Consider the following 22,600-nt stretch of genomic DNA (forward strand, 5'->3'; position numbering starts at 1 on the left):
TTGATGTTAACATGGCAGCATGCAGTGGGTTATTTCTCATACCCAATCTCAAATCCAAAGGGATGACCTGACACCCCCAATCAACTCTGGCACAATCTCACAGATGAAAAACTGCGTCCATGTCAATGCAGCTATAGTTTGTTCTGTATTAGATTTGTGTGTGAAATATTGGTTTGTGTGATATATTGCACACAATGAGAGTATATTTTTCTGAAATTACAATCTAATCATCAACTGATCTGACTTTTTCAGGTGCCAACCTTGTGTATTAAACATACCACCAATTCATAATCAAATATATGCTTTATTTTGACCATGATTTTGACATGTACCTTTTTAAAATCCATTTTTAGCTTTTCTGATATTGTCTGCAGTTTTACCAAATAAGAAACTTTGAAGTGGGTACATGGGATCAAAGTACCGGAAATAAACATCCCAACCTGAAACAAATCAAACTACTGCTAAAAAGGTGTTTTTGCAGTCATGGAAGTTAAAGTAATATGTGTGGTTATTTACATTTATTGGGCAATTATACCTCACAGCCCTTTAAGAATATATCTATATATTCTGCCATTGTCTACTGAAATTTTCCCTTTGTTCTCCGTCTTACTGGTGACGTTGTCTGTTAAAAATTTCTACAGCGGAGTAATACTTAAAGTCTTGGATTACGTGGAAGTCACGATTGTCTCGTGGAAGTCTGTGTGCGGTCAAAGTGGAACTGATTAAACGGTAACCCGTCTAGCTCAGAAAAGGTGTTGTCTTTCGAAATGGAAAAAAGAAACTGTATATTTAGTTACAGTGCTTGGTGCAGCCGGTCAGGAACATGGGGAAATGTGTCTGCACGGAGACTCTACAAAAAAGTGTATTCTAGTGATGACAATTATGATGGAAAAGAAAGTGTTATTATCAATGGATCAAATGTTGATGGAAAAGATGGATATTTAGTCTTAAACCCTGGATTGCATTAAGGGAGTCATTCCACCTGCAGGGAACAGACAAGGTAATGTGATTGTGAATACGATTTTTTTTCCCTCTTTGGGATGGTGATGATGAACGTTAAGCTGACGTGATCGTGTCAGTTTAGGCTGCAGAGGTTCAGTGCAGAAGTAGCTCATTCAATCTAATAATGCATCCTTTTAGAAACCATAGCTTCTGCATTCCCAATTATCTGCTTTGTCTTCCATTACATAGTTTCTGAAATTCCTACTGAGCACTCACATGGAAACACAAGCACTGAACACACCATCTAATAGCGGCCTCTCTTGCACGGGCACATGTGAACACACACACACAGGTCAGTGGTTAACCTCCCTGGGATGGAGGGGCAACTCTAAATGGTAAAGTATCCGTGAAGTTCTGTAAGACACAGAAACATGAGCCTCTGCATGTGTACAGTGTGGCAGACCACTCTTTACATTAGCACATATATCACAACCGTTTTAGTATTGATGAAAATAACAAGGTGTCCGCGGGGTCTTAAATCGCAAAATAAAAATTTTAGGCCTTAAAAAGGGTTACATTTACTAAAAATATTGTGTTATAGGTCTTAAATCTTTTTAATGCAGGTCTTAATTTTTCTTTTGTTCATGGATTGCTACCCAATATGTCCAACAGCTATGCAATCACCAACAATCCATCTCAATAAAACAGAAAACTTTTTATTTAAAAAGGTATTTCTTATCATAACAATTTAATTATCGTCCTTAACATTTGTTTAAAAGTGCTTCATGTGTTTGCTGCTGAGGACACCGACCTGGACTGATTGCATAATTTAGTTTCATTATAGTTTTTACAATGTTTTAAACATTTGTCCTTTTTATTTTAGTTAAAATAAAGTTTATGTTGGAAAAACGTGGATACAAGTAGAGCTTGCTTGATTTTACACAATATATAAAATATTTTGTTAAGAAATATAAAAAACAGTTATAAATATTAATTTATTATTGTATTATTAAATGTATTTAATAATAATAATTTTTTTAAATAAAAATCTTTTCCACTTGGGCCGTTTGAAAAATTGTGGATCAAATTTATTGATTTGATTTATGCTAAAAACATCAGAATGTTAGGTTGATATCATGTTCCATTAAGATATTTTGTTGTGCTGGGAATAATTGCTATTATTCACATCCAAAACAAAAGTTAGTTTTGGCATAATATATGTTTGTGTATTATATTTATGTATTATGTTTATGTGTTACACACACATAAAAACAAAACTAAACAAACAATTTTGTTACATACTTATTTTTAAATTTATATATAATTTGTATTGGCAACGTGGTGGCACAGTAGGTAGTGCTGTTGGCTCACGGCAAGAAGACTGCTGGTTCAAGCCTCAGCTGAGTTAGTTGGCGTTTCTGTGTGGAGTGTGGGTTTCCTCCGGGTGCTCCAGTTTCCCCCACAGTCCAAAAACATGCAGTAAAAGTGAATTGGGTAGGCTAAATAGTCCATAGTGTATGAGTGTATACCTCAAGACCCAGTTTTTGATTAGTATTGTGCATCATTTATTTTTTTATTGTAAAAACACTATTGCTGTTTATTTGTGTTATTGTTAAATTTTGATTTGTGAGACTTTTTAAAACATTAAAAACAAATGAACTTGAAACTAAAAAAAAAAAAAAGCTTTTGCATACAGTTTTATTGTCAGTAAAGTTTCACTTTAGGATTTTTTTATATTTTAATACTGAAAAAACTTGGGTGAAGACTTGCATCTCCCTTTCCCAGCCACTTGAACACACTTTCAGTTCAGGCCTGTAAGTAGGATGTGGTTTGGTAAGCAGCCCTGAGCACGCAGCCAGACAGGTGTGTTTTCTGCTCTTTGGACAGGTAAAGCAGTGTTTGCTTTGGCTGCAGAATGTGATACTCTGGTAGTGAGGTAAGACTGAAATGGAGCTCTGCAGAGTGGACATAAGGCTTGAGATGGATGTTGTCCTTATTGAGAGCCCATTGATGATGCTTTGTCTCAAGGAGAAAAAAGTGACAAAAGCTGTTACTGGGGTGGTACACATTCAGAGTGTGTTAATATGTACAGTATAGACATCCTGACAGGTAATTATGGTAAAACACATACCTTTTTGAACAGGTTCTCCACCGGTGACAGATTTTTTTGTGACAGTGCATAATACATTGTCATACATGATCAATGTAAAAGAAAAATATGATTATCTGTCATGGAATGATTGTTTGCACTGCGATTTACCATCTTTTAAGTTGCCATCTTTGTTATTCTCTTTATTCGGAGGACAAATGTCCACTATAGTAATACCTCCAATTTGTGATTTTGTGGGGACATTTCTGGTCTCCCTGAGGAAAATTATATATATTTTGCAAATGTGTAAAAATGCAGAATGTTTTCTTTAAGAATAAGTTATTGAGCATGGAATATTCGGGGTAACAATATGCAGTTATTACATCATGTATATGTTGGTTTTCCCCGCTGTCATTTAATATTTGAACATTTTAAATGTTTCTATTGTATTTAAAGAGTAATTTTAGACATTGTCAAGGACTAATTTGGATTATGGCAATGATTAAAATTTTCAAGAGCACTATTATTTGGCACTTTCACTCCACATAATTATCACATTTTTATTATAGTACTTTGAAATGTGTGGTAAAACAACTCGATACCCTATGTCACTTGTATTTAATGCTTCTGCACACTTAGTCACTTTTAGGTATGAACATGAAAAAGGTACTGATGCTACAGTGACTACTTTTAATGTTTTATTTCTGAGTTCAGATTTATTTGCTAATTTCTCCCAAATAAAAAAAAAATGTATAACAAAAAAAAAAATACTGACCTTAAGCTTTTGAACAGTACTCTACAGTTCAACATTTTAAGTTTCAGATTACTTTTTTGAAGTGGCTAGTAAATAGTAAGTAAATATATCTTAATTTTTCAGAAAAGTAATGCCTTTTACTTTCGTTTTCTCATGTAATGACTTACAGTCCTGCACTGTTGTGACAAATTGGTAGTAAACGGCAGATGTTTTATGTACAATATGTAAACATGACACTCACTGTACTTCTAGTTTAAATGTGAACATGTATTTACTTGCTTACAAACTGTAGAGTGTGAAATCCAAACTCTTCCTACTCTTCATGTAAAAATAATTCTTCAGGCAGGCAGTTTTTACTGCCCCTACACTGTACAGATGTGAATTTATGTTGCCTTAACCGTGCATTTACACAGGGCTTCAGCGTCTACGATTGACTGAGGGCGTTTCTGAAGTTGGGGCAGACACGATTGTCATAGCAGCGTCAGCCAATGAAATTAGTCCACAATCGGCTGTTGTCTGAGCTGGGGAATTTGCATAAAGCAATCCGATTGCCTGATGCCACCGTTGTCGCTAGAAAAGTTGAGAAATCCCCAACTTCTGCAGTGAACAACACTGCTGTAGCAGCTCAGAAGGATTCACAATTCAGTTTGGCAACACTTGACATCACCTATTTAAATTGAATAGGAAGCATTGATGCTGACACCCCATGTGAATGGGCGTAAGCCTACCGATGTTGTTCATTTCATATTTCACTTTTGGTGTAAAAGAGCAACAATAGGTCCACACCAATATCCTAGTGGTTATTAAATCAGCACATGTCACTCAGGTGTTCACGGCGACCTGAGTTTAAGTCCCAGTTTGAGGTGTTTTGCCATTCCTTCCTCTCTCTCTCTCTCTCTCTCTCTCTCTCTCTCTCTCTCTCTCTCTCTCTCTCTCTCTCTCTCTCTGCTCCCAGGCATGCTTTCCTGTCTCAACTGGTGTCCTATAAAAATAAAGTATGTATATATATATATATATATATATATATATATATATATATATATATATATATACATATATATATATATATATATATATACATATATATATATACATATATACATATATATATATATATACATGTATACAGTTGAAGACAGAATTATTAATCCCCCCTTTATAGTTTTTCCTAATTTCTGTTTAAATGGAAAGAAGTTTTTTTTTTTTTCAACACATTTCTACACATAATAAATTTAATAACTAATCTCTGATAACTGAATTATTTTATTTGTATGGCTGGATTGCAGTACATAATATTTTACTAGATATTTTAAAAAAATGTTAGTATTCAGTTTAAAGTGCAATTTAAAGAATTGATTAGGTTAACTAGATTATTTAGACAAGTTAGGGTAATTAGGCAATTCATTGTATAACAGTGGTTTGTTCTGTAGTCAATGAAAAAAAATGTTTAAGGGGCTAATAATTTTGAAACCTTAAAATGTTTTTTTTAAATGCTTTTATTGTAGCCAAAATAAAACAAGTAAGACTTTCTCCACAGGAAATATTATATGAAATATTTGAAAAAGAGAAAAAAATCACAGGAACGTGAATAATTCTGACTTTAACTGTATAAACTCAAAATTGCAAACCCAGCTCAGATAAAAACAATTTGCATAACATATTAGCATAATTAGCATATCATATAACTTTTTATATTACGCATTTAGTTACTATTTACAGAAGTAACTCAAGATTGTAATATATTACTTTTAAAGTAACTGTTTAGTACACAGACACTCTCTTGACTTGATTTGCTCTCTTTTACAGTGAGATGGTAATGAAGCGCTGCAGCTCTGAGCTGAAGTCCTGCCATCGCTTTGGCTCTCACATGCAGCACACAGTCTGAATCTGCCCTCCTGAGGTTACCTGAGTCCACCCACCTCAAAACACCACCCCATGAGGCACTAGTAAGTCATTTGAGATTGTTTTGGCTTGAGCTCCATCGTTCACATTTACATATTCTGTATTTCTTTGGAGGGAATCGAAAGAAATCATCATCACAGGTGCACATGAATCTCAGCCTTGAACTGTGATCAAGGTTCTCTTAAAAAGCATCATCCCACATCAAATATTTATTGTATGATTTAGTATTTCAGATGTTCCAGCATGTCAGTCAGACAGATTGTGATTTAGACAGCGTTTGTCTTAAGCATGAGCGTGTATCTGGTGTGTGTGTGTGCTGTGCTAAATATTGCATAACCGCAGTGTCGTGATGAGTGGCGGGTGAAGTTGAGACTGCGGATCCTTCTAGAGTAACGCTGGCCAGGATGAGGGGCCACCGTAACACACACCACAAGACCTGATCTCTCGGCCGTCCTGCTACAGGCTGACGAGTGTGTATGTATGTGTGTCTCTCTCAGGCCTCAAACATACAGTCTGCGTACTAAGACTGAAAAATCTCTCATCCTGATAACAATATATATCACAATATAGTACCACTTTTGTAAATTCAATCAGTTAATAGTTGAGACATTTTCTTCTTTACAATTTTAAGTATATACTCAGAAATATACACTACCTGACAAAAGTCTTGCCATCAATCCCCGTTGTAAGATTAACAAATAATATCTTGACCTCTAGTTGATAATTTGGAAAGGTAGCAGAAGGTCGATTCTTCTGATGAATCATCTGTTGAACTACACCCCAATTATCACAAAAAATACAGAAGAATGACTGGAACCCACATGGACCCAAGATTCTCACAGAAGTCAGTCAAGTTTGGTGAAGCAAAAATCCTGGTTTGAGCTTGCATTCAGTATGGGGGTGTGTGAGAGATTTGCAGAGTGGATAGCAACATCAACAGCCTGAGGTATCAAGACATTTGTGCTGCCCATTACATTACAAACCACAGGAGAGGGAAATTCTTCAGCAGGATAGCGCTCCTCAAACTTCAGCCTCGACATCAAAGTTCCTGAAAGCAAAGATAAGGTCAAGTCAAGGTCCTCCAGAATTGGCCAGCCCAGTCATCAGACATGAACCTTATTGAGCATGTCTAGGGTAAGATGGAGAATGGGTTGAGTATAAATCCAAATAATGTTTAGGAACTCCGGGAGTCCTGCAAGAACGCTTTCTGTTACATGACAAGACTTTTGTCTAAACAATCTTTTGTCTGAGCGTAGTTTAGAGGCCTTCGCCTTTCGTATAATCAACTACAGATACCAAATAATCAACTAGAAGTCAAGTTATTTGTTGTTCCTAAAACTTGGATAGGCGACAAGACTTTTGTCAAGTAGTGTATTTATTCATATGTGATTATATTTCTCACTTTATTTAAAACTTCAGGGCAAATATTTGATTAAAAAATGCACATATATAAATGATAAAAAAAAAACAAAAAAAAACATTACCTTAAACAATGTATTTTTGACACCACAATAGAGCATAATATAAAACGATATGCTTTTATTTTGTCTATACCATATGTATCATCATTTTGCATGCTACTAGACATTGTGTGTCTGTAAGCATGCATGTCTTACAGACACACACTCATATGTACAAAAATGTTTTAGGTTTGTGATCTGCTGGTCACGGTTTGGTACATTCCACTCATAGAAGAATGAGTAATATGCAACATGCAAAACTGCAATGGGTTAATCCTGTGATTCCAGGTCAAATGATCACACACAGTCTCGGATCCGAACACTTGATCTAAACCTGTCATTAGTTAACCACCTGATCTCAGATCGATCTGCAACAGGTTAATTATTTAATGCATGGATGGAGACCATGAAAGCAAGAGTAGAGTTTCTCAATCCAAAGCCCATGTTAGTGTATCAGTCACTTGCACCGTCTTTGTGTGAGTCGGTACACTTGAATGTTTGTGTGTGTGTGTGTGTGTTTTCCGTTTACCAAATCAGTTTTTACAGAGCTATTTATTTTAAAATGATGTTCTATTGCTATTAAGACAGTGCTTATTTTAGCATTCTTTGTCATTTTGAAATAGTTTTATTTGTCTTTTAATTTGGTTCTTAATAGTAGTCCTACTGAACAATGCATTTTTGAATTTGACAATGCAACTATGGTAGAGATTTATGTTATACATACTACTTTACTTTTTATATGAAGGCAATATTTCAGCAAGATGCATTCAATTTATGACCATAAAGAGATTTATATTATTACAAAAGACAGCAACTTAAAATAAATACTGTTTTAAAAAAATACTTTCTATTCATCAAAAAAATCTGGACAAAAATATTAAAGGTGTAGTTTAATTGAATAATTTCTCTCAAAATATCTACTTTAGTGTTCAACAAAGAAAGAAACTCATAAAGGTTTGGAACCACTCGAGGGAAGAGTAAATAGTGGGTAAATTTGCTGCGTGTTGATTGTTTGTTTTGTTAGTTAAAACGAACCTGTAACTTTACAGAGCATTTTCATTTCCTTGTCTAGCCGTGATCTTTGATTCTTGTGCTTTATGTTATCTCCTCCTAGCCTTGTTCCTAGTTTATCTCTCCTTTCTCCGGTTTTGACTACTTGTCTGTTTATAGATGATGACTTCTGGATTACCTATATGTACCTAATTGCTCCTGTTGTTGACCCTTGCCTGATTTACGATCATTGTAAATGAATCTGCATTTGGATTCGCATCTTCGTGAAAGCCTCCATCAGTTACAGCTTAATAGTTAATTTTATATTACTTTACTAAACTTTCACTCTATGGTTAAACTTAGCAGTGACTCTACAAATCACGTGTTCTGTAGCTTCTGGTCAACTATGATACAGGCTCAACATGACATATCCTGCGATGTGACTATTCCAAATGCACACATTGCGATATCCATGCTGAAACGATATATTGTTCAGGCCTAATAGAATTTATTCCCAGTGTTTAAACTTAATGTGAGGGTTAGCTTAGTTATGACTGTAAATTGCTGATATTTTTCATGAGAATGCTTTAAGGGGTAAAGAAAGGAGAAGAGAAAGGGTAAGGTACAGAGATTATAGCGTATCGATACTGAAAGCAGATCTCTGTTCTCTCTGTGTGTGTATGTGTGTGTGTGTGCGCTTCTTGGAGACAGCTAGAACACTGTGTGCTGAGACTCAAACAGTGACTTAAATGGTGTTTTGTTTGTGTGTCACACATGAGCAGTTTCAAGTGGAGTTGATTGGCTATGGTTAAGTGTTATTGTGATTGATTGACATAATGAGAGAATTGTATGACCAGGTTAAATACAACGGTCTAATACAAATGATCTGTTAAAACAATAAAATACTGGAAGATGGCTACAATAGGTTTGAGTTTGGAACTGATCCCAAAAATTTGAGATAATATGGAAATAAAACATAACTTGGCACAAAATCATTTTTAATTTGTGTTAATGGGGATATCTGTGTGTGTAAATAGAACGTACTGGTAGGATTAATGTTCTTTTGTGTGTATTTGTACATGTGGTGGCTTTACACAACCTTAGGTCTATTGTTTCACGTTGTTCTTCTACTATTATGTAGTCAAGTGTTTGTAAGAGTGTGTGTAATCAGTATTGGATGGCAAATGAGGATAGTGCTTACTAGAGAGAGAGAGAGAGTAGGTGTTAAAGCACACTCACTCTCATAAACGCCTCTCATTCATTCTGCAGCGGCTCAGTAGTTGTCAGTGTGTGAGCCTGATATTGCTGCTGATATAAAATTTAAATTGTGAAATTTATAATGAAAATCAGATGGATAAAATGTTGAACAATAGAAAGAAAGAAATATGATTAAACAAAAATTCATAAAGTTTTTTTTTACAATTCATTATTAATTTATTTCCAAAAAAAGTATCATTTAAATCGTGTTAATTACTGTTAATGTCTTTGACAATGAGCCATTGTTTCTTCTCTATTCACTTATTTTAACCTTGCCATCCTCATCATTTTCGTTTGTCACTCTCATGTTTCCTAGAACGGATCCTCTCTCTTTCTCCCTCTGTCTCGCTCTCTGTCTCCCTCTGTCACTTTCTCTCTCTGGTGGTGGTAATCTTAACCACTAAAAGGTGCTAACTCCTATTAAGCTGTCAGAGCTCTGTGTGTAAGCCAATCCGGCCAATCACTTATCAGCGGCACTGACAGACCGAAACAGTGTCATCATGGTAATCTGAGACATTTCAGTTTCAGCACAGACACACACACAACTACGCAGAAACATACACACACATAACTGTATGACACACTTGGAAGCATACAAACAAGCGCAACACTATGACCCAACATGTACAAAAACACCTAATAGACTTTCATACATGCGTATGTGTGTGTTGTAGAGCCAGGTGTGACGGGCAGGTTATTTTTGGACAGTGGTGTAGAGTGGCAATGTCCAGGTAACCATAGCGTGGCTTAGAAAGTGAAATATGACCACATGGTTCAGTCCAGCACGTCACTCTCAATCTCTACCACACACCGCACAGCTGACACGAAGAAAACCATCAGAGGAATGTGAGAAAGAGAGAAATTATGAATGAAATTGTGTAAATAAAGGTCAGAGCTGACAGGGCAGCCCTTTATTAAAATGTTTTGTAAGTAAAATTTCTAAATCCCTAAAATCCCACAAAACTAAAGATGATGCAGTAACATTCGTATTATCAGTTACTAAACTGTTTTACACCTTTCATCGACTTTTACACCATTTAAAAGATTTAGGGCCCTATCATACACCCGGCGCAATGGGGCGCAAGGCGCAGCGCAATAGTCTTTTACTACTTTAAGCTTGGCGCAAGGGTCATTTTGAGGCATTGCGCCACGCTGTTTAAATAGCAAATGCATTTGCGCTCAAATGTGCGCCCATAGGCGTTCTGGTCTAAAAAAGCAGGCGTGTTTTGGTGCGTTGCTATTTTGAGAAAGTGTAAATAGCCTGATCTTTAGACCAGAACTAAGTCGGTCTATTGTCTGGCGCAAAGTGCCCCTGGCTTACACACTACACACAAGATGCATTACGCAAATATCTTTACATATGAAAAAGATATAATATATTAAGGATAAATATATATAGGATATAAATATAAATTATTAAAATATTACAAAACATTAATTTCTAGCCTACATGAATTTAAAAACCACTACCTTGATACTTTCTTCATTTCGGGAGGCTTTTTCAGGTCATTCAAGTTACTTTTGTATAATGTTATTATTATTAGCAGTATTATTTATTATATCCATATTTATATTTGTTTCCCTATCCAAGAGCGAATGTGAAAGTAGTTCCATTATCTCTCATTCTCATGCAGTAGATGCTCTGTTTAACTGTTTTCTGTTAAAAAACTGTCAACTGTTAAATGTTTGCTTGTGAAGTGCTTATTTTTTCCACTTAGACTTACTTTACGTCCTGTAAATAGCAAATGCACTCTTGGCGCGACTCAGGTGACTCTTAAAGGGAATGGAAGATGAGACTCTAATTGGTTTATTCTCAAAACACACCTATAACTCATTAAGAAAATAAACTCAACCCTTTTAGGCCATGCGCCATAGCGCAAGGCAGATTTCCCGACCTTAAATTAGCAAAAACGCATCCTGACACGCCCTGAAAGTGTTTGCGCCCTGCGTTTTTGCGCTTTGAGCATGGACCGTCAAAATAGAGCCCTTAAAGTCAAAATTTGATATTCAAAAATATATCTTTATGTTATATATTTTAATTAATTATTATAATGCAACAAAACTGTAATATTGTGAAATTATGACAAATTAAAATAATGGTTTAAATTATTATTAATTATTAATAATTATTATTATATTAATATAATTTGATATGATATGATAAAAACTTGTGAACTGCATGTGTTTTCCAGTACTGGGTTGCAGCTGGAAGACTGTAAACATATGCTGGATAAGTTGGCGATTCATTCTGCTGTGGAGACCCCTGATGAATGAAGGGACTAAGCCAAAGTAAAATAAATGAATGAATTGCATGCTTTTATCCAAATTTTTACAAATGATCAGTCTCTGTTTAACTCATACTTCATCCTTTGTCACTTTTCATGTTGTTTTTACCTAGAACTAAAACAGGCTATGGAAAAATATACAGATATCTCATTTTCTTATTCAAATGTAATTTTCATGATGCCAGTGCTGCCAGTCATAACCTCAGAAATCACATCTAGGCATTAGCCGGTGTCTGACGGGATGAAAACATCAAGGTTTCACTGTTTTTTGATTACTGCTCTAAAATAATTTATTTTTAAATTTCTGGGTAAAAAAAATTATTAAAAAACAAATAAAAAAAAACCTTTAAACACAATATATTTTAATATATTTGATCTATTAATCTATTTTCGTTAACTTCAAAAACACAAATTTCTTCACAAAACATAACAAAACACATTAAAAAACTTTATTTTTACCTTAGGAACTGTATAACATTTTAGCAGTTTTCAAACCTTGACTTTTCCAAACCATGGTATACCTTGAAACCGGTCATCTGATTTAGAGGTCCCTGTGTTCACGTGGGCTTCCTGCGGGTGCTCCGGTTTCCCCCACAAGTCCAAAGACATGTGGTTTAGGTGAATTGGGTAAGCTAAATTGTCCGTAGTGTATGTGTGTATAGATGTTTCCCAGTTATGGTTTGCAGCTAAAAGGGCATGCACTGCGTGAAACATGTGCTGGATAAGTTGCTGGTTCATTCTGCTTTGGAGACCCGTGATTAATAAAAGGACTAAGCCAAAAAGAAAATGAATGAATTAATGAATTAATTAATGATTTAGAGGTCATCATCTGATTGGTTGAATTCTGCAGGATTTCTGGGTGAGCTCTGTATATTGTCTTTGATGACTGGCCTTGTGTTGTCAAGAATAGAGATGTGCTTATAGCACATATAGCAATAAGCACTTGTCTGAATGAATTAAGCAATGTTGTTTTCAAAATTGTGTGTTTAGTTTACTTTTATTTACTATCCTTAACATGATGCTGAAAAGTGAACAGTGATTAGTTGGTTTAACATGCTAGTCATTGAAAGCTACAAAAGAGTACAGACTCTTGGGGTCTGGCTATGGGAGAGTTTGCAGTCAGCGACCTGGATCTTAAAGTCTGTGGGCCAGGTATGATTAAAGTGGTCATGAATTGCCCATTTTTATTTTGTTCGGCTTTCTGAGTTCAAGTCATGTCTAATTTTTAAGATTTTTAAATAAAAGCATCATTACTTAGGCAGAAGATTAGGCTAAAAGTAGGTTTTATTTGTACTGTTTTGACCCCCTCATAAAATACACAGTTTGAGTATGTGTGACAATTTGTAGACTACTGGTATGATTGGCTGTTATTTTTGCGTATTTGGAAAGAAAGACAGCTGTGGAAAGACATCTATTTTCAACAGCCTACATCCATAGATGGATGCAGTTGTGACTTAGGCTAAAACTACATAAATATCAACTATATATCAAATGTTTTAATAACAAGCAAAGCAATAGTGACTGTAAGAAAAATAGTTACTCACACCTGTATACACTACCTGAAAAAAGTCTTGTCGTCTAACCAAATTTTAGAAACAGCAAATAATAACTTGTCTTTTAGTTGATCTTTTGGTATCAGAAGTGGCTCATACGAAAGGCGAAGGCCTCTAGATTACGCTAAGACAAAAGATTGCTTAGAAAAAAGTCTTGTCGCGTAACAGAAAGCGTTATTGCTGGACTATTGCGGAGTTCATAAACATTATTTGTATTCATACTCAACGCCTTCTCCATCTTACCCCAGACATGCTCAATAATGTTCATGTTTGGTGACTGAGCTGACCAATCCTGGAGCACCTTGACCTTCTTTGCTTTCAGGAACTTTGATGTGGAGGCTGAGGTATGAGGAGCACTATCCTGCTGAAGAATTTCCCTCTCCTGTGGTTTGTAATGTAATGGGCAGCACAAATGTCTTGATTCCTCAGGCTGCTGATGTTGCCATCCACTCTAAAGATCTCTTGCACACCCCCATACTGAATTTAAGCTCAAACCAGGATTTTTCCTTCACCAAACTTGACTAATTTCTTTGAGAATCTTGGGTCCATGCAGGCTCCAATAAGTCTTTTTAAGTAATTGTGATGATTGGGATGCAGTTCAACAGATCATTCATCGGAAAAATCGACCTTCTGCCACTTTTCCAAATGATCAACTAGAAACAACTGGAAACGACGACAAGACTTTTGTCAGGTAGTGTAGTGCAATATTATTTTAAATTATAGTCAACAATTTAGTTATTAGTAGGTATTATTTATTTATTAGTATGTTTATTAGTTTCCCTAATTCTAAAGATTAAGCTCTTAATCATGTGGTCTGGAACTTAAAAATAAAGTTCATCCACTCCTTCTTAATGTTAGTATTCAAGGGAATGCTGTGCAAAGACTGTGTTTTCTCAGAACTAGTCACTTCATAGTATCTTGGAGTCATATTTGTCAATTGGTTCCTGTATAGCCCTGCATTTGCCCCTATGTGTTAGACCAGGGGTGCCCAAACTCTGTCCTGGAGGGCTGTTGTCCTGCAGATTTGGGCTAAACCGAGTTTGGGCACCCCTGGTCTAACACTCTTATTTTTAAGCTAAACTACCAAAATTACAAGTTTGTTAATGTGCCTCTTTATTACATAATACTGTGGCTAAACCCCCACCCCCCACAAAAAAGTAAATGACGAGAGGCAAATGCAGAGCTATACAGAAACCAAATAACAAATATGACTCCAAGATACTGTAAAGTGACTAGTTCTGAGAAAGAAAATATATTAATATTAAAAAAGAAACATAAAAGTTTGATCCTATCAATGTTACAACGGATGCCTTTAAATAGTTATTAGTTGTCAGCCAGCATCAGTGTTTACTGAGATTGAAGTTAATTAAATTTAAATAAATTGAGATAAGAAATATTGTTATAGCAACACATCTGACTGCTTTGGTAAATTACGCTCGTCGTAGCCAGACGTCACGGGATGACTGATCACAAAGTGACGTGTAATCTGGCACATTTGTTACCCATGACAAGTCAAGATTTCATCAAGAAAAAAAACGCATAATCTGACATAGTGGCTTTCGTAACCGACAATAAAAATCATGTGATCTGACCGGGGCTTTAGACTAACAATAATGATTTGAGGGCTGAAACACACGGGATGTATTCATAATATGATGACCTCTTATTAGAATTAGAATCAGGTTTAGATTAGGACTCATACAAAGTGATTAACATCGTTCCTCACATGCTTGTAAGCTACCCATATAGACCTTGCACCTCATTCATAAAACACTAGCAGAGTGTAAATCATTTGTAAAACTATTCATAGACAAATTATTTCATTATATATTAAACATATACATGTTTAATGATTGATTGATCATGCTTTGTTGGAAAAAAATAACCCCGACTTTCTTTTCCTCTCTCTGTCAATCTCTCGTCTTCAAGAGGAGGGCCATTGTGTTTGCCATATCTGGTCATGGCTCCTCCTCTCCTCCTCCACCTCCTGCTTCTCCTGGTCTCTCCACAGGTGTGTGCGGGTGGCAGTGCTCACAGGGACAGCAACAGTAGTGCTGATGGACCCAAGAAACCCTGCTTTGAGAAAGTCAAGTGTCAGCCAGGGATTCTGCTTCCTGTGTGGCTGCCGCATGACCCCCCACTGGCAATGCAGGCCGTACGAGCCGTGATCTACTTTGCATGTCTTCTCTACATGTTTCTGGGCGTCTCCATCATCGCTGACCGCTTCATGGCTGCCATCGAGGTCATCACGTCACAGGTGTTACAGCAACACCAAGCAAACAGAAAAACTGTACATTAAACACATAGCATTTATAATGTACAGTGCTCAGCATATATAAGTACACCCCTCACTAATCTCTCTTTTAAATTCATATTTTTAATTGGAAGCTATACAATATTATCTTTGTGCATATACATTAGGTTAGTCAGTACTGAAGCCAAATCTGCAGCTTATCTAACAAAATAACTTACAATAACTGACTAAAAACTAGTGCACTCAAATGTATATGTTATAGAAAAATATTTATTTTCAAAATGGGGTGTACTTAATTATGCTGAGCACTGTATTACTGATCATTCAGGGTTGAGGTTTGAAACTTTTTATAAAAGAGTAATGAAATAATATTTGTGCAAGGGAATATTTTAGTAATTTGGTTGTGATTTTTTTTTTATTTTTTTTTTATTATTAATATTTTTTTAATGATAAGTTCTATGTGTATACGGTATTAATTTATTAGTAGTCTCTCATCTCATCTCATCTCATTTTCGTCTGCTTTTCCGGGGATGGGTCGTGAGGGTCTGATGAGTCTTAGGAGAGAACCCCAGACTTCCCTCTCCCCAGACACCTCCTCCAGTTCCTCTGGGGAAATTTATCTATAGCAATCCTGTTACAAGTACACACACACATTGGTATTGGTGGTTTACAAGGACTTTCTAGAGGCATAATCGATTTATACAGCAAAACCGATTATTATTATGTCTTACTCTACCCCTATACCCAACCCTTAAAAGAAAAATGTGGCAAGTTTTGAATGTGGAAAGCAGGGGTCACCAATCCTGGTCCTGGAGGGCCGGTGTCCCTGCAGGGTTTAGCTCCATCTTGCCTCAACACACCTGCCTGGATGTCTCAAGTATACCTAGTAAGACCTTGATTAGCTTGTTCAGGTGTGTTTGATTAGGGTTGAAGTTAAAATCTGCAGGACACCGGCCATACAGGAACAAGTTTGGTGACCACTGGTGTAAAGACTCCCTTAAATATGATTTGTTTTGTAAGTGTTTTGAATTACAAGGTGACCACACACGTTCTCATAAACCAGCTTAAGAGTACAACTTAGTCTCACCCATGTCATTATACAAATATCTGAAACCTGCTCTGAATCTGCACTTAAATGAAAAATGGCTAATAGGATGGGATTGATAGTATAATCAACCAATTGTATGAAGTAAATCTATTTGTAAATGAAAGAAATAATAATCATTTTGAAAAAAGACCATTTTTATGGATGTAAACAAAAACAAAAAAGATTGGAATTCTTAAACATTCTTAAAACATTGAAATGTCCTATAGACATGATCAGGTATTATATATAAGATGTAAAATTAACCACTCTAGATTTACACATACATTTTTATTGGAAGAGTAAGTAAAACCTATTTGTGTCTTGTGTAAAAATATTTAGATGATAAAACATATTTTTATAGAATGTATATCTATAAATGACATCAGAAAACATTTTTATTCAGGAACTAATTTTGCTAAAATGTTCAAAAAGATGTCCTCTGGAGGAATTTTAACAACAAACCAAAACTACTTAAATGACTTTTTATCAGTGTTGTTGTTATTTGTATATTTTCTGTACAATAAATGATTAAGAAACAGTTATAATTGGAAAAAATATATTGATTATTTAGTACAAGTGATGCCGAGAATATAGCCAATGCTGCTGATATGGCATAGATAGATAGATAGATAGATAGATAGATAGATAGATAGATAGATAGATAGATAGATAGATAGATAGATAGATAGATAGATGGAGAGATGGACGAACGGACAGACGGACGGACGGACGGACAGATAGATAGATAGATAGATAGATAGATAGATAGATAGATAGATAGATAGATAGATAGATAGATAGATAGATAGATAGATAGATAGATGGAGAGATGGACGAACGGACAGACGGACAGACGGACAGATAGATACATAGATAGATAGATAGATAGATAGATAGATAGATAGATAGATAGATAGATAGATAGATAGACAGATAGACAGATAGACAGATAGATAGATAGATAGATAGACAGATAGATAGATAGATAGATAGATAGATGGACGAACAGACAGACAGACAGACAGACAGACGGATGGATGGATGGATGGATGGATGGATGGATGGATGGATGGATAGATAGATAAATAGATAGACAGACAAACAGACAGACAGACAGACAGACAGACGTAGCTGCTTATTTAATAACTTATAGCATAAAATGGGATTTTACTGGCATATAGTGTACCCATACAGTGTTATTCTGTGTCCTATAGGAGAAAGAGGTGACTGTGACCGGTGCAAATGGAGAGAAGACCGTAATGACTGTAAGAATCTGGAATGAAACGGTCTCCAACCTCACTCTGATGGCTTTAGGTTCATCAGCGCCTGAGATCCTTCTGTCTGTAATAGAGGTACGCAAACAACTTCACAACAAACCAACAGTTCGTCTTGATCAGTAGTTTATCACAAGAGAAGTGAAGGCCTAGTTTTTTTTCTACAGGTTAATTATTAAATGACTGACACCCACACTGACCTCATCACTTTACAATGATGACTTCAGCAGCTATTCATCCATGTAAAGGCATCATTTAACTCGATCTGTGTTGATACAGTGGCGCCCAGTTAAATATTTCAGCTGTCAAACTGCTCATTTCACTTCTCTATAAATGATTAAGAAATTATTCTTTCGGAATGGCAGATTTTTATGAGAATTTTGGATTTTGTGATATTTATGTGAATTTTATCATGCAAACTAAAACCTGAAGAAACAAAGTGTCCCTTAGGATGGAGCAATTATATAAGTGTACATCATACAACTGTTAGTGGTAGAAACAAATAGTCTAAAAAGTCCCTAAATAAATTAAAAGTCTTGAAATGTAGACATTATTTAAATGTTGTAATTTAAAATCCATCTTTTATGGAGATTTAACAAAGTCTCTAAACAGTTTTCTCACAGTTTATATTACAACATCTGTTCTTTTCTCACAGTATATGAAACTTTGTACAAGGATCTGGTTTCTCTAAACATTCTAAATCTGAGGGCCTGCTCGAATATTATACAGCAAATACAGTTTTGAAAATTAAATGGTCAGGAAATTTTGCAGGAACTATTTGCAGATTAAGCATTTAAGGACATCCAGAATCCAAGAAAAAAAAAACATTGATCATGCACTTTGATCATATATACTTTGCAGAATTTTTACTTTTATAAATAGCCTCATTAAACAAAAACAATTTCTGGAAAAACACAATGAGGCTTTTTATGATGCATTACATTATATTTAAAGTGATGTTTTTATTGATTGCATTTTAAACATAGTGTTATTTTCATCTGCTCTGTATGTTTGTGGCAGGTATGTGGACATGGCTTTGAGTCTGGAGAACTGGGTCCTGGCACTATAGTGGGCAGTGCTGCGTTTAACATGTTTGTGATCATTGGAGTGTGTGTGTGGGTGATTCCTGACGGAGAGGTGAGAAAGATTAAACACCTCAGAGTCTTCTTCATCACTGCATCCTGGAGCATCTTCGCCTATATTTGGCTCTACCTCATCCTGGCAGTCATAAGCCCTGGCGTTGTACAGGTTTGCATTTTTAAAATTTTTTTTTTTTTCCTATAATAATTATACATTTGCTGTACATTTCAGTTTAGGTTTAGTTTATTTTCTTTATGGTTTTGTTTGTTTTAGTTTAGTTTTTTGTAAACACTATGTGAACACATTTATATTTAGTTTTGGTAAATTTAGTTTTAGTAATTCTAGTTTAAAAGAGTTAACTGGACATGTAGTGTCGACCAAAGCAGATATTAGTGTTTGCACAGCTTATGTTAACTCTTTTGAATTGGGTAGGCTAAATTGTCCGTAGTGTATGAGTGTGTGTATGTAAATTAATGTGGGTGAATGTTTCCCAGAGATGGGTTTCAGCTGGAAGCACATCCACTGCATAAAAACATGCTGGATAAGTTGGCGGTTCATTCAGCTGTGGCGACCTCAGATTAATAAAGGGACTAAGCCGAAAAGAAAATGAATTAATGAACAAAGCATAAAATACTCCCATATGTTTGCAGATATTTAAGAAACATGTCAAGAGAACATACTTGTATGTTTTTCATCTGAAAAACAATGCTGAAATCAGATATTCCAATGCAAGCTCACGGAAATTCGTAACATTAGGATTTAGGGGCTAATTCGTATGAAATTGTACGATTTAATTTGTACAACTTAGTACGATTTGCTCATCACTCAATGATGGTTAGGATTAGGGGTGGGAACTTGTACGAATTTGTTCGAATTAGCCACTAAACTGACAAAACGTAAAATACTTACGTTTCCTCGTGAGATCAGACTGGATATTCTGCTTTGAAAATATGTTTTCCTTGCCGGAACGGCTGTTTTTGTTTTGTGCTTTTAACCTACCCAATGCCAGTTTAGCCAATTATATTTCAGCACTCAGAGTTGCCTTGGTGAAATCGCTCTCAAAGCATGTGCCGTGACTGAAATGTGACCTCCGGTGGACAGTAGCAAATTCCGAAATGTAGAAATAGATTCAGAGTTCCACATGAGGTGGTTATTAATTAAATAATACATCAAAATATTTGGTGAGAAGGTTACATTCTAACACATTGTCCTAACAACATGATACGTGACTAGATTTGCAGTGATACGCAACTGGGTTGTTTGCACCAGACGAAACACCACAAATTTATATATAGCCTTTATCAGCTTATCCAACAAAATAACTTACGGTGACAGTTCAAAAACTAGTACACCCAGATTTACATATTATAGAAAAATAATAAATACAAATTTAAAAAAGAGGAAAAATCAAGAGAAGCAAAAAAAAATAATTAACATTTAGAAGAAATTTTGTATGTTGTATTTTTTTAATATTTAGCTTGAATTTAATTGCATAATCTTTCAATTTCTAAAGATGTTCGATGACTAAAATGTTATTTTAATGAATAAATCTGTTTATTAAATCTGTTTAGTTTAAATGCACCAAAATACATTGCCTATATTCACTGAGAAATTGATTCAAATATTCATTTTAAAATGTTTAATTATGCTGAGCACTGTATATGTAGATATTTTATGGAATCAAATTTTATGACTAATTTTTTGTTTTATATTTTTGTGTGTGTGTATGTGAGGTCTGGGAGGCTCTGGTCACTCTATTCTTCTTCCCTGTCTGTGTCCTAATGGCATGGATTGCTGACCGGCGCCTGCTCTTTTACAAGTACTTGAACAAGCGCTACCGTACAGATAAACGTCATGGTATCATTGTGGAGATGGAAGGGGAACTGGCACCCAGAGGCATTGATGCGATTATGGGAGAAAAATATCAAAACAACACCACCAGCGTTGATATGGAGAAAAATAAAGAACCTGAACAGGACAGAGAGGAGGTAAGAAAGCAGAATAAAACAGACATAAAGAACCTTTTTAACAGGGTAATTTAAACAAAAATGAAAACTTGCTGTTCATTTACTCAATCTTAGTTCAGTTAATGTTCTGGTAGCATTTAAATAAAATTAACGATCTACTGGAGAAAGAGATTAGATGGCCTGAGGATGAATTAATGGCATTTTAAAGATTTTTTTTTTAAGGTGAACTAAACTGTTAATAAGACATTTTGTCTATGAATAGCATTGTGGTAAATGTTCTTGTCAGAGTTAAACTATAAATAATCATGTTAAAATGATTTCTGAAGGATTATGTGACAATAAATACTGGAGTGATGGTCTTCTCTCTCAAAAATGAAGGTACGTGAGCTGTTGTTGGGGTGGTACCTTTTCAAAAGAAGCAAATTTGTACTTAAAGAAATCATATTGGTAACTCAACAGTATATATAATATTACCTAAAATTTTAAGAACACTTTTGTACTTTTTATGTACTATTTCTTAGAGTGTTCTCATCACAGAAATGGATAAGATTTGTCAGGTTTTTATCCTAACAGCTCTTTTGTGTATACTAGTTTCTTACACATCTCATTCAAAGCTCTTTGTTTTGTTTTCCCCTCAGTTTTGACAGTTGTAAGCTATGAGATAATCAATCTTCGTAGTGATCTGGAACTGTAATGCAATTACGAACTGCTGGAAATTCTTTAGATCTGCATTTATATGAAAATAATTGTAAATCTTTGAATGTTCATCTGCCAATCAAAATCAAGCATTCAACAGTTCTGTAGTGCTATTAAATTATTTATTTATTTAACTTCACCATGTTAGTGATTTTACTGTATTTTGATTTTGATTTTAATTAATGCAGCTTTGCTGAATATGAAAAAAAAATATTTTAAAAACAAATATAAGTGACCCCTAGAATTTTTAATTGTACTGTAATTATCAGATCATTAAACTCAATCAATACCTCATGTCTATTTATTTATTTTTTTATTTTTTTTATTTATTCCCTAATTTCCTACAATGTAAGTGAGATCGTATGGTTTGTCAATCTTTATTTAAAAAATTAAATAACAGTGATACAAGACTTGATCTTCTTACGAGAGTTAATTTTATGATTATGATAGTATGATATCGATAAAAAAGTTGATCAAAACATTGAAATGAAACCCCACCTGTGGTTGTAGGTCATCCGCATACTTAAAGACCTGAGAGAGAAGCATCCTGACAAAGACCTGGATCAGCTGATTGAGATGGCAAACTATGCCAGCATGCAGAAACAGCGCAAGAGCCGGGCCTTTTACCGAGTACAGGCTACACGCATGATGATCGGCGCTGGGAACATCCTGAAGAAACATGCTGCAGCTGAACAAGCGAAGAGATTGGCTGGAGAGTCGACTGGGAATGACCTGGCCACCTGTTCTCAGATCAGCTTTGAGCAGGCGCAGTACCAGTGCACTGAGAACTGTGGTAGTGTGAGTCTGTGGGTTTGTTTACGGGGAGGAACCGGCACCAGAACCTTCCACGTCGATTACAAGACTGAGAACGGCTCCGCCAACTCTGGGGACGATTTTGAAAATTGTGAAGGAACGATTATATTTCAGCCTGGAGAGACACGCAAAGAAATAAAGGTGAGGGATTAACAAAGTGGTGATGAACATTAGAGTATGTATACAGGGGTGATTCT

At 35.3% G+C, this 22,600-nt stretch overlaps 1 protein-coding gene across 39 annotated transcripts in view; it reads left to right on the top strand.

The window, feature by feature from the left end:
- Window positions 1-22,600, top strand: part of slc8a2a (solute carrier family 8 member 2a) — a 155,362-nt gene that overhangs the window by 119,327 nt on the left and 13,435 nt on the right. For 7 of the 39 annotated variants that reach the window (XR_015490507.1, XM_087252724.1, XM_087252730.1 and 4 more), the window contains exons 2-7: window positions 5,592-5,731; window positions 15,162-15,489; window positions 17,788-17,925; window positions 18,868-19,095; window positions 20,661-20,915; window positions 22,101-22,544. Coding sequence is in view for 37 of the 39 variants with exons in the window: in XM_087252724.1 (XP_087108850.1) it covers window positions 15,193-15,489; window positions 17,788-17,925; window positions 18,868-19,095; window positions 20,661-20,915; window positions 22,101-22,544 (1,362 nt within the window). In the remaining 2 variants the exon portion in view is untranslated. 39 annotated transcript variants of the gene reach the window in all.

Source organism: Danio rerio, chromosome 5 (genome assembly GCF_052040795.2).
Source record: "Danio rerio strain M-AB ecotype USA chromosome 5, GRCz13ab, whole genome shotgun sequence".
Taxonomy (NCBI): domain Eukaryota; kingdom Metazoa; phylum Chordata; class Actinopteri; order Cypriniformes; family Danionidae; genus Danio; species Danio rerio.